The sequence below is a fragment of the Gambusia affinis genome, linkage group LG08, assembly GCF_019740435.1.
Source record: "Gambusia affinis linkage group LG08, SWU_Gaff_1.0, whole genome shotgun sequence".
Lineage (NCBI taxonomy): Eukaryota > Metazoa > Chordata > Actinopteri > Cyprinodontiformes > Poeciliidae > Gambusia > Gambusia affinis.
In genome coordinates this window covers 26679346-26695959 of record NC_057875.1, presented here as the reverse complement: position 1 = coordinate 26695959, position 16614 = coordinate 26679346, and the positions used below count along the sequence as shown (strand labels likewise).

At 38.6% G+C, this 16614-nt stretch overlaps 1 protein-coding gene across 1 annotated transcript; it reads right to left on the bottom strand.

Moving 5' to 3' along the window:
• Nucleotides 1–6972: 6972 nt before the first annotated feature.
• On the bottom strand, nucleotides 6973–14879 carry nts (neurotensin). Its single transcript, XM_044124451.1, has 4 exons — nucleotides 14450–14879; nucleotides 13213–13274; nucleotides 8444–8659; nucleotides 6973–7382 (listed from the first exon to the last, which is right to left on the bottom strand). The coding sequence occupies exons 1-4, from the start codon at nucleotides 14508–14510 to the stop codon at nucleotides 7239–7241; spliced, it is 483 nt and encodes a 160-aa protein (XP_043980386.1). The 5' UTR covers nucleotides 14511–14879; the 3' UTR covers nucleotides 6973–7238.
• Nucleotides 14880–16614: the final 1735 nt, after the last annotated feature.

The window sequence follows — 16614 nt, the reverse complement described above, 5'->3', positions numbered from 1 at the left end:
GGGAGCGCCTATGGATGCAGCATTTGGGGGTAATTGTCGCTTGAGGTGGCGCTGCATCAGGAACCACTGACATGAAGTTGAGCGGCATTAGAGACTTCAGTATCGATCATCTATTGATGGTTTAATGAGGGACCTCCCACCTACTTTCATCTCCTGAGTCACTTCTCCTTTCAAACTGACAGCAAACTTCTACAAACCTCCTTCCGGTTGTTCTGTTTCCGCCTAACTGAGCTGAGAGCATTATTCTCAGCTTGCCTCGACAGCCTCACCTGTGACGGTAAACGTCTTCGACGTGGCTTTTCCTTCACTGCCTTCGCTGTAATGCTGCCCATATGTGAGGCCTAATTACTTTCTGAGCCGCCCCCTCCTCCTCCCACTGGTGCAACAAGGTCGCGCTGCTGACGCCACCTTCCCATTCACACCTTCAGGAGTCACACGACGAGAGCTGATCTCATTCCTTCACAAGCCATTACCTTGATCAGACGGGCTTTTACGCAATTTGCAATGCTGTCCAGATGAGAGAATGACTTTTCTTTAGCGGCAGTGAAACGCGCTCATCAGCATCCCACTGAGAAGCTTCGAACTGTCAGCCAACACGCACCAACTCCAAATTGGAGTTAAATTGAAGAGGCGTCCGGCTGGAGAAGGGCCAAGGCAAGCGGGGCCCGGGCGAGGCGGCGGCGGCAGATGTCGATGAGGGTTTTTAATGGACTTGAATTAATTCGCATAGGGTGTAATTTGTCCCGTGGATGCAGGAGGCATTCTGAGGCCGAACTTTTTCAGGGTCAAGGGAGTCGTCGCGTTGATAGGCATCTGCTGGAGAGGCCGGCAGATTTGTAAAAACTGACAGATCTGGTCGGACGTTGGGGTAGTGATGGATTGCATTACGCCTATGCGAGGCTGGTTGTGTGGCCAGATCAGATCCCTCACATATGTTCGGCCATTTCATCGCCTTCTCCACCAATTCTTTACACATCTTTACAGCTGCAGTACGTAACTTTTATGGGGGGAAAAAAATCGAAACCATGACAGTATCATGACAGAGATAATCAAGCTCCTCTGCATTCTTCCAGTGCTAGCTAGAAACAACCAATCAGAGCCAGGAGGCGGGTCTTAGTGCTGTCAATCATGACCAGTTGTGTTGCCCCGCCTGTTAAGAATTCCAAGGCTAGTTAGCGCAGCCAACGATGATGGTGGATAAACAGTTTTCCTGTAACGGTGAATTGTTTTTCCAGCATTAGCACATTTCGCAGTGTGTACATGAAGTTGATTGACAGCGCTAACACCCGCCTCCAGGCTCATTTCTTTAGACAACAGTGGTACCTGAGGGAGGAAGTGGAGGAGATTGATCTTTTCACCGACTGTCTCATATTATCCTGTAATGATATGGTAATAACTCTAGCAAAGAACAACATTATAGCTTTGAACACTCCAATCTACATTTATTAGACGTCCATGCACTGGATTTTGCAGGTGGTTTAGAGAATCAACGTTTACTGTTGACACATAGAATAGAATTTAAATATTTAGCGCTTGAAGATGTAGAAAATCATATCACTAAAAAAAGAAAACAAATCTGTGGCCTGTCATACTTTGTTTTCGAAGCAGATTTCTTCTTAATACATCGAGATGCCTCACATCTAAAGTGCCTCAGGAAGCTGGAAGAACTTTTTACAGTTGAGCTCTCTGTGGACTTCATCAGCTGCAAGGATTCTTCCTCTTTATGTTCCAGATCTTTTTCTCCTTTGTTCCTTCTTTGAGGTTTTCCTTCATGGATTTATAGCCTTCCAACATTACATCTTCAAGCTCGATTGTTCTTTTCTGAGCTTTAGCTCAGCAACTATGGGCAGCAGTGGGCACCGCTAACTAAAATGACTAGTTCTGTTAACCTTAAAGCACTAATCATAAACATTAATCCTGCTAATGCTAAGAAGCTAACGCTAAAGAACTAAATTCAACCAGGTTGATACTCATTAAGTGACACAAGCAGAAAATGTAGAGTCACTCAAAACTGTTCATATATATGAATTTTTTTTTTTTTTTTGCATGCATTTGTTTAATTAACACCCTGGTTGGTTGTTCATGTAAGCGCTAAAGTTTTCTCCTCATTTGTTTGTTGTATACGAGCCATTTGCTGAATAAAGTTTTTTGGGGGAAAATAACAACATAAGGAGAGGAAATTAAACTTTGTGAACTCACTTCGAAATAAGAGCTTGAATATAAACGTCTAATGACTTGAAGAATTCTTAACAGACCAAAACGTAAATGCAGACGTCAAATTTTATCAAACTAAGATTTTACAAAACAGTCAAAGTGCTAGATGCAAAAACGTAGCATTGCTATTAGCATTAGCAGATTAGCAGGAGTGTGTCCGCCATCAACAGGCAGTCTTGTCTCTGTTCTTGATGTGCTGTTCTTTAATGCAAAACTTTGTTTTGTGCATTTTGTTCAATAAAGATAAAATGAAAAGTCATTTCTGTGGATAGAAAAATCAGCTGTTGAACTCTCCGTCACCAGGAGTCACCTTAAAAAAACTTTCCTACTTATCTTTTTTCTTCTTCTCTGCTGTCTTTCTCACACATAAACATGTCCCGGTTGTTAATCCCACCTACAAAGTACAGATTAGTTCACCATTTGTGTGGCTGTGACTCAGTGGCGCGAGGGCCAGAAACCCTGTTTGTGCTTCCCATTGATATTTTCAGTCTTTCTCAGAAAGGAAATGAGATTGAGTTTTCTTTTTATGCACTCTCGAGCGCTGAATAGCTAGTAGATGCCTGGAGACGACGAGGCTCGTGGTTATTTAAAGCCACGCGTGTTTGTTGCAAATGTCCTAGTTAAATATTTCTCCAGGGCGCATGTATTGGTGAATAACATGTACAGTTCAGATGGAGTTCAGCAGCATCCAAACTCAGACCAGGTGGATCAACTCTTCAGTCAAGTTTCAGTCTGACTTCAGGGGCATCATGTATTCTGGTTATCATGAGGATTATTCGCCTTCTGATGTTACAAATCTGTCATCCACCTTTTACAATTTAAAATCAGCTCTGTTGTTGTTGTTTTTTTATATATATCAAATAGTAAGATTATTTAAATAAAAACTAACTTGATTTGTTCTACTTGAGAAACATTTCAATAGAAACCAGTCATTTTTGAAAGATTAACAGATTCTCTTTACGCTTTTCAACCCTTACGTTCCTTTTGGGATGTGCTGCCACCTGCTGGTCGTGACTAATTAATTGACTTGGTGATTTTTCTTTCCAAACAATTCATATTTACTTAAAATGGATTTAATTAAGGTAAAATAAACTGACTATATATGTATACCGTTTTATTATTCTGAATGCATTTGAGGAGTGAATGATACAGATGGGAACTGCTGGATTTCCTTAGAAAACTTTTTTAAGAACCAGTTTGAATTATAAACTGCCTGATAACTAGAATCGATTGCAATGTGTGTATGATTGTATTGGATTGACTTTGTTTGTAAAGTGTGGTGAATTGGTGCTCCATAAATAAACTGCTCTGAACTGAATTTGTCTTTTGCAAACAAAACTGAATCCCTGCACACAAAAGGAAATGTGGGAAAAAAAAGTAAAGCACATATACAAGAGACTCGAAAACTAAAACATAGAGATCAGTAAAAAAAAAAAAAAATACATATATATATATATATATATATATATATATATATATATATATATATAAATATATATATATATATATATATGAAAATGTTTTTATCACAAGGGGAAATCACATCTTCACAGTATTTCTTATATAAAGACTTTTCCAATAACTTAGATCATTAGTTTGTGTTCAAATTGGAAATATGACACAAAGAAATTCCAGCAGGTTTAAAGCCTGTAAGAAGAACGTCTTATCATCACTTTCACTTTAAATATTTTAATCTATTGAAATGGCAAAATGGCCCTAGATACTTGATAACTGCATACCAATGAAAAACGACACAATTAATATGTCCATTTTTAAAATATATTTTGTGAAAAGGTAAATAGTAATAATAGTAAAAAGGGGTAGAAGAATTTTGTAGCCCTTTTTGTATGATTTCAATTGAAATTTTGTATATGAAACACTGTGGGTTTATTATTATTGTTATTATTAATGCTAACTCAAGTTTGTATTCAAGTCAATTTCAACCATAGGAGACTGAGAGCAAAGAGCCACTGCAGCTTTGCCACATGAAGTTACACAGACATTTAGATTGTTTTCTGCTTGCACTTTTCAACATGTCACGCTATAAATCAGGCCACCAGACAAGTTAACCAGCAGCGCCATCCACTGCCCATGACAGGCATGTGCACAGGTGCATAAAATTGAATAATAAAAAACAATCTCCGTATTTACAGCATATATTTTTAAAGCAGTTGTACCACGCAGAAAGGACTAAGCTGAATGTATCTGTTGTATAATCATTCCATTGTGGAAAAAAATGCATTGGGACTCTATTATAACATTTTTATAGGGTTAACTGGAGGGTCTGTAATTACGTATTAGTCAAAAACTATATATTGATTAAATAAGCAACATTTTTAATTCAAAACTCCTTCTCGATGCTAGAATTTAGGCATATGAGCTCAACAACATCTATATTTACTGTTTTTAATCTTTTATTCTGCTCATTATACCATCAGAGTGGTACAAAGTTCTATTCTACCGTTTCAGATTTCAAGAGTGTTTCAGGAGTTTTGAAAAAAAATAATTCATCTTTAGACTGTGGTTGCTAGCATGTGCTGCTGCAACATGTTTAGCATAGAGATGCTATTTTAGGCTTGGATGGCTTCAGTGTTAGGCTAACTGCTTTTAGCACAACGTGAACACAGCAAAGGTCTTTTCCAGCGTCCAATCAGATCGATTTTAGAAGGAAATATTAACCAGCGGTGGGTTAAGAGAAGCAGCTTTGTTGTGTTGTCTGTGTTGTAATTCTGCCTGTGTGTCAGAATTATGGGCGTACCAGAAACAGACGAATACAAAAGTTCCTGCTGGAACTTTTTTATGTTAAAAAAAAAAATTCCAATAATTGTGTAAAAAAAAAAAAAAAAAAAAAAACGCTAAAATTTTGTAATTAATTGACCAAAGTTAACATGTTAAAATCCCAGACCAAGAAAAAAATAAACATTTTGATGAATATTTTGAACTCTAAAATTAACATGACATTGATGGTCTTTGGTCTTTGTCTATAAATCTCTGACATTAACTGTGTGCTCATCAGATACATACATCATAAATTGTATGATTTCTTTTTCTATAGTGAGAGTGTTCTGGTGAAGCAAAAATGAGGCTGTTCAAAATGCTCCCTTGTGTGGGTGTGTGTGTGTGTTTGTGTGTGTGCGTGTCTGCGTGTGCGTGTGTGGGTGTGTGTGTGTCTGCCTGCTTCCCTGTGGCTGACTGGATGAAGAACCGAGACCCAAAGACTCTTTGATTTGGAGATGAAACTGACATTTATCAATGCCAAAACTCTCCGCTGTAAAAGTAAAGTCCTGCTCTAAGACCTGAAGCCTGGTGCTCTTTTGAAGTCATCACAAAAAAAAGAACAGGAACAAAGCGTAATCTCAATGTTAAAAGGAACTATGGCAAATACAGACTTCTGTTTGTTTTGGGGGTTTTTTACCTCAGCTGGATCACCTGTGACGACCAACTTAATTATGAGCCAGGAAAGAAAGACAAACTGAACCATGATGTGTGATGCTAACGGGTGCCAAAGCGATATTCAAGATAAGTGAACAAAGATGGCCCCCTTAGAGATAAAGTGTAAGTGAATAACTCAGGCAGGAGAAATCAAATTCAGGAAATAGAGGAAATGAAGCCTCTCCACAGCCTGTACCCCAGGCAGATTAAAGAAAAAACTTGATATCATCACATTGTGCAAGGAGAAGGTTGGTTACTAAAGGGCAAAAATAGTCAAACCTGTGATAGCAGATCACAGGCAAAGCAAGAAACCATTCGGCCGTACCTTATACGAAGGTGATGAAAAGATGCACGAATTGTAAAGATTTAAGGCCTCAGAGATGTCGAGTTTATTCTAAAAAGTTAGTTGTGCTAAGAGTACGCCACTGGCAACGCTAAGGCGCTGCACCAATAAGGTATTTAGTCGCAGCTATTGCTAAAATTCTGACTAATTATATCTGCCATTGAAAGAGAAATTAAATTTTAGCAATATAGTTTACATATTCTATAGTCCCCCAAGGTATTCTTTTTATGTTTGTATCTTGTTATTTTGTTCCTTTGTTTCTTGTTTGTTTGCGGGGAAACAGAGAGAGAATGAGGAGAGGAAATGATCTTCACGCTGTTCAAAACAAGAGCATGAATATGAACTCGAAGCCTGTAGAACTTTATTCAGCTGAACGCTTAGAACCAACAGACAACTCACTTATCGCTTTAGATTCATGTTGGGGTTAGCTAAGTGTGCGAAATGTTTTCAAAGATTGGCAATTTTGCCAAAAAAAGAAGTTAGCTTTGCTGTTCGCGGATTAGCGGACGTGTGCTACACCATAGGAGAAAGCAGACCGCACCAAACTAAAAAGACAAAAGTCCGCTTTTGGTCTGCACCTAGTGTGAATACACGGATAGTTTAACTGAAGCATAGTCATGTTTTAAAATACAGAAAAAATTTCTACTGAAAATCTGTGACAAGACAAATTTCCATTCAAAGATACTCTCAATTCAATAAAGACTTTGGCTATTTTGAAAAAGAAGAATGAGTAAAAATGTCAAGTAGATGTGAACGCTGGTAGACAAACGTCAAAAGACTTGCAGAGATTATAAAACCAACGATGTGTTTTGTCCATCTTTGATATCTGTATCCAGACGACTTGCATCGGATTCATACAAGAGCGGACTAATGTAGAAGACTGTTTCGGTTTTTACTCTCCAGTGACGAAACAAGCCTCACACAAACAAGACTGAGACAAATAAAGACACTGTGTGTGTTGAACAAGAACACAAACGACCAGGTCAGGCTAGCTTTTTATTAGCAATCCTTCAATCGCTTTAAAAACATAGAACAATCTTTTACGTTGCAGTGGTGGAACAGATGAATGAATTCGGCTCCTCAGAGAAAACACAATGTGCACGATGCTTCAGTTGTTTTATTGTCAGCAGCAGCATAACGACAGGCCTCAGCGCTGGACGTACAATCGCAGGTTCTTACTGGAGAAAAAGAGAGAAAAAAAAAACGAACAAACTCTGCGGCCACACGCAGACGGAACGAGCGACGGCCGTCAGTAAACCGAGGTCCGCTTTAAGATGTAAGGCCTCCGCGATTTGGTGTTGTGGGCGACTTGCCTCTTCAGGATGTACGGGGATTTTCGTTTCAGCGGCGCGTCGCCGTTCTCCTCTGAATATTCCACCGAGTCTCGGAGTAGCTGTGAGGAGCAGAGGAGGAGAGAGATGGGGGGGAGAGGACATGGGTTTTGTTGCTCAGAGGCAGTTTAATGTGTTGCTGAGCTGGCGTTCACTGTGATTAGAGGAGTGTGCTTGCTCTGCACGTTCATGCATGGTGAAACAGGTGCTAATCTGCCGCCGCTGTGTTAACGTCTCAAGAAAAAAAAAGAAGAAAAAAGAGGGAGGAGAGCCTCTTTGAGAGGAGAATGATGGAGGACGTGGGAGACAGAGTGAGAGGTGTGTTTACAAGTGGGTACATTGGGGTGTTTTCAAAAGTGTGTGTTTGTGTCTGAATGTGTTTCAGAAGGACGATGTGTCGTTGAGTGTTAAGGGGATTTCATATCAGCTAAAACAGACTCATTGGATTAGCTGGGTTAGAGTTATTCTGTCAGTGATAGTTTTTTTTTTGGCTGTTGAAGCTGCACTGTAATTTTTTTTTGTTTTTTAAGAAGGAAGGGGTTTTTTTTTTTACACTTTCACAATGTTGTGAAAGTGTAATATGAGACAATCTGTGAAAAGGTCGATCTCAAAAATAATCAATCAGAGCCAAGAGGCGGGATTTAGCGCTGTCAATCATGCTCAAGTACTCGCAGCTCATCTTGCTAACATGAAACAGCTCATTGTTACAAGATCCTGTCTATCCGCCTGGCTAACTAGCCTTGCATTCATGACGGGCTAGCTGCAGCACAGCAGAAAGTGATATTTTTTGGCAGAAATTTACTGCTTTTTAATTTTCTATCCTCAATTGCCCATTGTGTGCCATTGCATCTACAGTATATAACAATAGAATAAAAACCACCTGAATTTTTGCTTGTGGTGTGTCATGTTAATATTATGAGTGGTCCCCATCTGGCACCCACCCTCTACAACCTGATGTAGACACTCCCTGCACAGCTGCCGAATTCAGAAGGAAAACAAAGCAGGTCACCTTGAGGTTTACATTGAAATACGCTCAAACGACTAAGATGTTGAATTTTGCCTGTGTCTGTGTTTGTTGAGATGTGTGGGTGTGTGCGTGGGCGTGCGTGTGTGTGCCTCTCACCCTCTCCTCCCGGCTCTGCAGCGCTCTGCAGATGTGTTGGAGGCTGTACAGCTCCTCCAGCAGCGGGAGGCTCCCTTCCCTCAGCTCGGAAGCCTCTGCCTCCTCCTCGTCCTCCTGCTCGCCACTCCACGCCTCCTGCCGCAGGCCGCCCACCAGCCGGCACAGGTTGGTCAACGATACGTGCCAGTAGGGGGCAGTCTGCCTATTGTGTTTTATCTGCAACAGAAAGAGAAGAACTGGGGCGCTCGGCTGGAACCGGGAAAGGGACTTACTTTCAAAAGCTAAGAGCAAATTAGATCCGGGTTGGGAGCGTAGGATGGAAGAGTCGAGTCCGCGTTTAAGTTGAAACAGTCCGACAAAATAAAAGAAACCAATTTTGAGTCTGAGCCATTCCCCCTCTCCCCGCTGAACTGAAAGCTGTTTGTTGTTTTTACCTTAAAGTGGCCAACTCTCTGTTGTTCCAGTGTCGATTTGATACAGTACGGGCACAGGCACTTCCCATGTCTGTGCCTTCTGTCACTTTTTTTCAGCAGTTAAAACTGTTTATTCCGTTATTAACACGTCGCTACCTGCTTTTCCGAGCCGCCTTTAAAAGCGACATGAGCATTAAAACGCTCGCGGTGGGTTTACACCTGCTGTGCAGAGCTACTCAGGTGTGTCTTAGAATCATGGCAGCAAAACACAAAGAACTGTGTATAGTTTTTCCTCCAAACTAACCGAATGAGTTGAGTAATGCTGTTGGATGCAGGTAATGTTAGCTAAATGATGACTAGCTAATACCAGTACAGCGACATAAGCGCATTAACAAGTAGCCTATAAGTTACTGATGTTGTTGTCTGTGTTCAAAAGTGGGTGATACTTTTGTTACATTCACTAGAGTCACTTTTTTGTAAAAAAAAAAAAAAAAAAAGGTACTTAAGAGTATAAGTAATATTGTTGCTACATAGATTCATTTTGCCCCCCAACACTTGTTAAACTCGTCCGGAGCCAGGGCTGCTTTGAGTAAAAATAAGTTTTGCAAATCAGATTCAGGTAAAAATAGAATCAGCCTAATGCAGAGTAATCCAATGTTCTTGTTAGAATTTCTGTCATGCTGCCTCTTGTTACCCTAACCCTAGATGTCCAGAGAACACCGTCAAATGACACCAATTGGCTCTTAATGCCAATAAAATATTGACTCATCCCACCTCATGTATTTTAAAGATCCTAGCTGAAATCTGGTGAGCCGTGCAAGAAATTAAAGGTGCAAAATAAGCTGAAGTACTCTGAGAATTGCTATGAAAGGACTTTAGGAAGATATTAAAGACTTAATGTAGTTGAATCTTTAATCAAGCACGATAATTTGTAAGTTTAATGTTGTAATAGCTAAATTCTAACAAAATATTGTGTCAGTTGTGATTCACATTTGACATGTGCAACAGAGTAGAAAGGCTGGTGAATTTGATCTAGTTTTAGCTAGTTTAGCGGAAGCTAAAATCTGATTTGCTAGCAAGCGTAAATCAGAAAGCAATTATATTGATGTAACAGAGAAGGATAAAGTAGTTAATTTTGTGAAGTACTATTACTAAATGATTAAAAATAGTAGTAGTAAAGAACCAAGTAGTAGTTAAGAACAAGCTAGTAGCAACTATGCTAATTGTAAAGCCAGACATGCTGACAACCTGAGTTTCTCTTAACCAAAGTTATCTAATTCTGGTTTATATATATAACACTGTCAAAGCCACAAATAGCAGTGCACATTTATAATATTGTTTATTTTATTATCATAATAAGAACTTGGATTTATTATAATGATGATTTTGCTTGAAAAGTCCAAGAAGTGATAACCTTGCCATGACACGTTAACTTTCTCCTCTGTTTCAGGAGAGCCTCAATATACTTCATTAAATTTGCAAATATGATTTAATGTAGTTACTTTTCTTAGTTTAGTAAATCCCTCTTCTTTATTTAAATGGTGTCTTTAAGAAACCAATTGAAAAATAGGAATGTTTTTTATTAGCAGTATTTGTGTTTATTGGGCGTTGATTGCTGTGCCATGCAGTCATAACTAAACGTACAAACCTAAAACCAGCAAAAGACACTTTTATTGTTATCACAATAGTACCACAAAATATAGTGATAACATTTTAAGTCAAATGTAAAAGTTTGACTTAAGTTTTTAATTACAGTGATCCCTCGCCACTTCGCGGTTCACTTATCGCGGATTCGCTATTTCGCGGATTTTCATAATGCAATTTTTTTTTTTTTGGTGCATTGTGCTCTGCATTCTGATTTGCTAAAAACTCACTCCCGCTTCTTGTATCAAAACATGCTACGAATTGTGCTATCATTTTGTCGTCTCGTGCAGTTATGTGTACGTACATAAAACAGCTTGGCAAATTTACATTAAGTTGGCCAAATTATCTTGTAATTTCGAACATCTCCTAAACCCATAATGTCGACGAAACGGCCTGGACCGACAAAAGCACCTGCGGATGGGCCCAAACGGCGGAAGATGCTACCTATCTCAGATAAAGTTAAACTTCTGGACATGCTAAGGGAAGGTAAAAGCTATGCAGCTGTTGCTCGCCATTATGGAATCAATGAATCTTCCGTTCGTTACATAAAGAAGGAGGAAAAAAACATAAGGACGACAGCAGCAGTCAATTTTAATACGAATGCAAAAAGGTAATAGTTGCTAATTGTAAAAAAAAAAAAAGTTTTCTATTTCGCGGATTTCACTTATCGCGGGTCATTTTCGGAACGTAACCCCCGCGATAAACGAGGGATTACTGTATTACCATTTTAGTAACATCGCAAACTGTTAAACTTTATCCTTAGGCCTGGATCTAGCTTTGCAGGTTGTAAATTAATATGTAGGTAAATAACATCCAGATTGAGAAATGTTAAATGAATGCTAATATCTCGTCCACTAACCACTGTGCAGATGATTTGTACAACTAAATAAATGTTCTATTAGTTTAGTTTTTTTTAGTAGGACGTTAATTTGTTACATTGGGATTTTTCTGTTTGCTAAGTAGAAGATAAAGAGCTCTCAAAGAAACAATGAGCTGCCAACATTTGGAAATCAATCAAAGACTTACACAGCTCCAGGTTAGTTAAATGTACAGACAGACTGAGGTCCTGTGAGGATCACCAATATCGTTCAAATGGAGAGTGACAGCATTCTCTCTTTACGCTGGTTCTCCTTCCAGTTTCTCGACCGCTCTATCAGTCATCCGACAACTTAGAATCACAATCATCACCTCTGAGCGCGAGTAGAGCATCAGCAGCAATGAATCACATGGCTGATTTGTCACCGTCACGTCTCCGTGCGAGCGGACCAGTTATTTATCTGGCAGAGAAAAGGAGCAGGATGTGATGTCGTTAGGAAGCTGCCAGCTCCATCTGAATCCCATTAGCCAGTCTCTGTGTCTTTACGCTTCCTCTCATAAAGAGTTATTCTCTCATTGACTGGATATCATCATTACAGGTGGGCGAGTTGATCCAAAGTATTGGTAATATCGATACCAAGCTGATATCAGCATCGGATCGTTATTGAAGTGATAAGATCGATGCTTTAGTTTCAGATTCCCTCTTGAAATGTTATTTTCTTTTTGTATTGTGGCTTCTCAGTGTTACCTCAAAAGAAATTCTTGTTTTGATTATCTCTCAAATCATATTTTTTTTTACCTTTGTTTAGGAAAAAATGCGCAAAAAATTGTTTGGTATTTTGATTGTTTATCATGTTAATATGCTATGACATTATTTTGTACATACCTATGAACTTTGTCGAAATTCTGCCCTAGGTTTAAATAAAATAATTCAAACATAAACCGGAAAAACATCTATAATTAAAAAAATTTGATGATATATTAAACTTAAATAATAAAAAACATCAGTATCAGAATTGGATAGACACTAGTGTGGTAAGATCGATGCTTTAAGTCCAGATTCCCTCTTGAAATTTTATTTTAGTATTGTAAGTTTCTCAACTCTAAAAACACAAATTTTGGTTTTTCTATTGATTCTGTTTGTCATGTTAATATGTTATTAATTTATTTTTTTAGACACCTATAGACTTTGTGCAAATTCTGTCCTGGTTTCTTCCGAAGTAATTCAAGCACAAAAGCATCAGAAGTTTGATGATTTATTAAACTTTAGCAAACAGTAATGGTATCAGTATCGGTATTGGTATTGATACTATTATGTAAGATCGATACTTAAATTTTATTTTTATTTTAGTAAACACCTATAAACTTTGTTGAAATTATCTCTGAGGCTTTAATGAAACAATTTAAAGGAAAAAACACAAAAACGCCTGTTGGTCTGAAGTTTGACGATATTGAAATAATAAATGTATCAGTATCAGCATTGGTGATTCTGTCTGTGTATTTACCAAAATATGCAGTATCACACACACCTCTAATGATCAAGATAATGTGATAAAAGGCCAAAAGCAACAAGTGATTCACTTTTCACCTTTTCTTTCTCAAAGAGTGGATTTTCTCACTGCGTAGAGTACGAAAACATTTTTACTCCACAGTACACCAGGAGCCGTCAGTGCTCTCTTTTGATTGATCATTTTCCACCCACTCAGCCTGAACACAGGTACGGGGGTTGGGGATTTCCACTGCAGGTTTTTATGAAAGGACACCTGGTTGGCCATGTGCGGGTGAAGGTGGGAGGTCACTAAAAACGTCCGCCGCTTTTTGGAGACCGGTTCTCTGATGCTGCAGGGGTAAAAAAAAAGAAAAAAAGAAAAAAAAAAGAAGAGAGAGAGAACGTACCTTAGAGGTGAAGAGGCTGGTGAGGAGCTCCTCAGCGAGCGCTCGCTGCTCCTGCTCTACATCTGACAGAGAAACAGGATGAGAAAACCATCCAGCCAGCAGGGAAGTGTGTGTGTTACAAGACAGGATTATTGTCAATAATGATCATTTATATGTAACACACAGTTTATTCCTCCTTGAGGAAGATAATGCATCTCGACAACAGTTTAACATGGCTGAAGGCGACATCAGTCTTCCAGCAGGTGAGTCCATTTAGACCAATTTCACCGTTTTAGATGAAGCCCAGCTGCTTCATCAGGCCCAATAAATAAAATATCTAGGAAAAAGCTCATTTATGAATGTCTAGGTTAAATCAAATATTCAGATTATACTACATAACTGAATTTTGAAGCTTTAGCAACATTGCTCACTACAGAATATTACTCAATTCAGAATATTAGTCCTTAAATTTAATGTTAAATAACTGTCAAAGTAGCAATCTTACAGAAACATGCATGAGAAGTGAGCTGGTGTTCTCAAAAATTTGGTAGAGTATTGTGTCCAGATTTAATTTATTAGTCACAATCCTGCTCCCAGTTGGAATCAAGCAAAAACCTGTTTGTCCATAACAATGACAGAAGCTGAGAAACTATTAATCTACTTAAACATTTAGGTCCTAAATATTTATTTTGGATGTTGATGAGATAAGAAATTTCAAATATTATGCTTTTGAGTTCTTTCATTTGATTAATAAGTTGTAAAAGGGAACATCTTACCTGTTGCTGTCAATATAAAATTAGAGAAGTTGAAATGAAATTAATTTAAGTAAATTCATCTTTGAGGTTAATTTTACAAAACTAATAATTTAATTTTTATTATTATTATTATTGGTTACAGTTTTTAATTACATTTTCAGTGTGGATTGATTTAATTTTCCACACACAAGTTTCAGAGGAAAACTGAACTGCAGACATTTGAAATATTTCCTTGAGATTTAACTTAAATAACTAAATTCGTTTCCAAATAGTAAATTCTTAAAAACTCGTCAAATTATAACAACTTTTCAGCAAACATTCAAATTAGACACAACTCGTCTTGAACAGCATCTGATGTTGCATAAACTTTCTGAAATCATGCACCTGTTGAACGCTCTAAATCACGTGAACCCGGGCAGAAATCATCTATTTTAGTACGGTTTGGTCCAGTAGATGAAACGACAGAGGAGAACGGGACCTGCTGAGCGATGCCTGCTGCTTACCTGTGCAGAGCGCGCCGCATGGGAAACAGAGGAGGAGCACACAAGCCAGCTGCGCCTGCATCTTGACGACAAAATGAGAAACGGCGTGAAACAAAAGGGGGGCTTCCGCAGTGAGGAGTTCACCTGAGGACGAGCCTAGTCCATAAGGTTAAGGGTCAGAGAGCAACTGAAGTGGCTGGAGATGCTGCTGCTGCTTCTTCTTCTTTTTTCTTCTCCTCAATGTCTGAGATGGTTGTCAGAGATTCCTGGTTGAATGTGAAGTGCAGTGGGCTCCATTCCCTCCGTATATAAGAGCCCGTGTGATGTCAGAGCGTGGGTCTCTTTCCCTCTGCTCCTCCCCCTCCAGATTGTCTCCCTCCATCCATGTTGCTGCGTCTCGCCAGTCGTCACTCTGGCATCACGGGGCAGAAAGGTTTTTTGCGTCACGTCACGGCTCGGCAGATTTTGGGGTTTTTTACATCTTCAGTGGAAGAGGTCGGCTGTACTTTGGTCTCTGTGTGGTGAAGGATGACGCACAGATCACAGTTTCTGTCACCGTTTGAAATAAAACACAAAACAAAACACAAAGTATTGTCTTCTGTTAATTACTGGACGAGTTTGAAACAAGTTGAGCAGGCAGTTCTGGGCCGGTCTCTGAGTAACGCTTCACTCATCACTCAGGGATTCACGTAATAATTCACTTAACTTGTTAGAAAAGTTCATAGACTGTTTTACAGTTACGACATTTTCTCTATAAATGCGTAAAAATGTACAACATTCTTAGCAATTTTTTAAGTGATAATATATTAAGGGTGCACCAAGAATCGGCCACCGGATTTATTGACGTCGATTTTCTTAATTTTGGGGGATCTGTGATGAGCCGATAGTTGCCTTTGAAGCCAATCTTTTCTACCTCGACAAAGGTCTAAAAATCAGCCTGCTGCTCTGCAGTGAGAGAGGTCTGTTAGCCCCGCCCACCAGGTCATGTCTGCACGTTTTAGTCTACCCACTGTTGGCAACTCAGTAACTTTCTTCCTATATTTAACAAGAATTCAGACAACAACAAAAAAACAAACAAAAAAACACAGTATCAGCCAAAATCAGGACCGGCAGCTCAGGCTTTTTAAAGATTGGTGATTGGTCAGAAAACTTCAATTGGTGCAGCCTGTCACAATAAACAATAAATCAATTAATGGCATGATTGTTTTTTCTTGTAGCTCTCTCTCTTTTACCAAAGTCTGTACAACAAACAGCCTGGTGCAAAATCTTTTCACTCAAATTTTAGTGTTAATTTTATTTGTTTTGTTTTGCTTACTTTGAATATTTAAAATGTCTGCCACCTCCAGTGTTAATTGTTAGACTTTAAAGTTTGTTGATCTTTGAGAGTGTGTAATTGCATTATTATTATCATTATTGTTATTATTATTATTATTATTATTATTATTATTATTATTATTATTATTATTATTATGCCATTATCATTATATTACTTGGAAATGATCTCAAGGGAACAATATTATCGTTTATTGCAATAAGTTCTGGGACGATAGATTTATCATCCAGCAAAATATGTTATTGTGACAGGCCTGGTTATGTTACAGCAGCTCTGTAGCAGCAGATGGGTTTGTGTTTTATTGTTCTGGAGCCTTTGGGGTGTGTGTTAACACACTGCTGCTGCTAATCGATCTGTGCACTAAAGGGCTTCCCTAGTCATTTACACATCATAATTCTGTTGTTTAAAGATTACTCATAATTGGAAAACACTCAAGGCGGTTCCCTAGTACAAAGAAAATAGCAAACAGGAACCAGAATACATGAATAGCATCTTAGTCTATGTTCACACATCTGGTAAATGTGACCCAAACCTGCTTTTTTGCCCCTTTGACCAGTCTGTACGACCAAATTCTGATCTTTTAAGCCCAAAAATATCTGATTTCCATCAGTTCCATTTATGCTACATCAAATACGTATTTGACTGTCTTCAAACCTTTACGTCATTTACGTGGGAGAAACTTCATAATTCTGCACCAAACGTGGTAAATCAGGACGTAAACAATGACTGAAAATCCTAATTATGAACTTATGAAAGAAGTCTGCATCACATCACAATCCCACCACTCTTAGCTCCACCTACCAATGCTTCAAACTGAGACTGAGTTTTTACTTCTGTTCTAATAAATGATTTT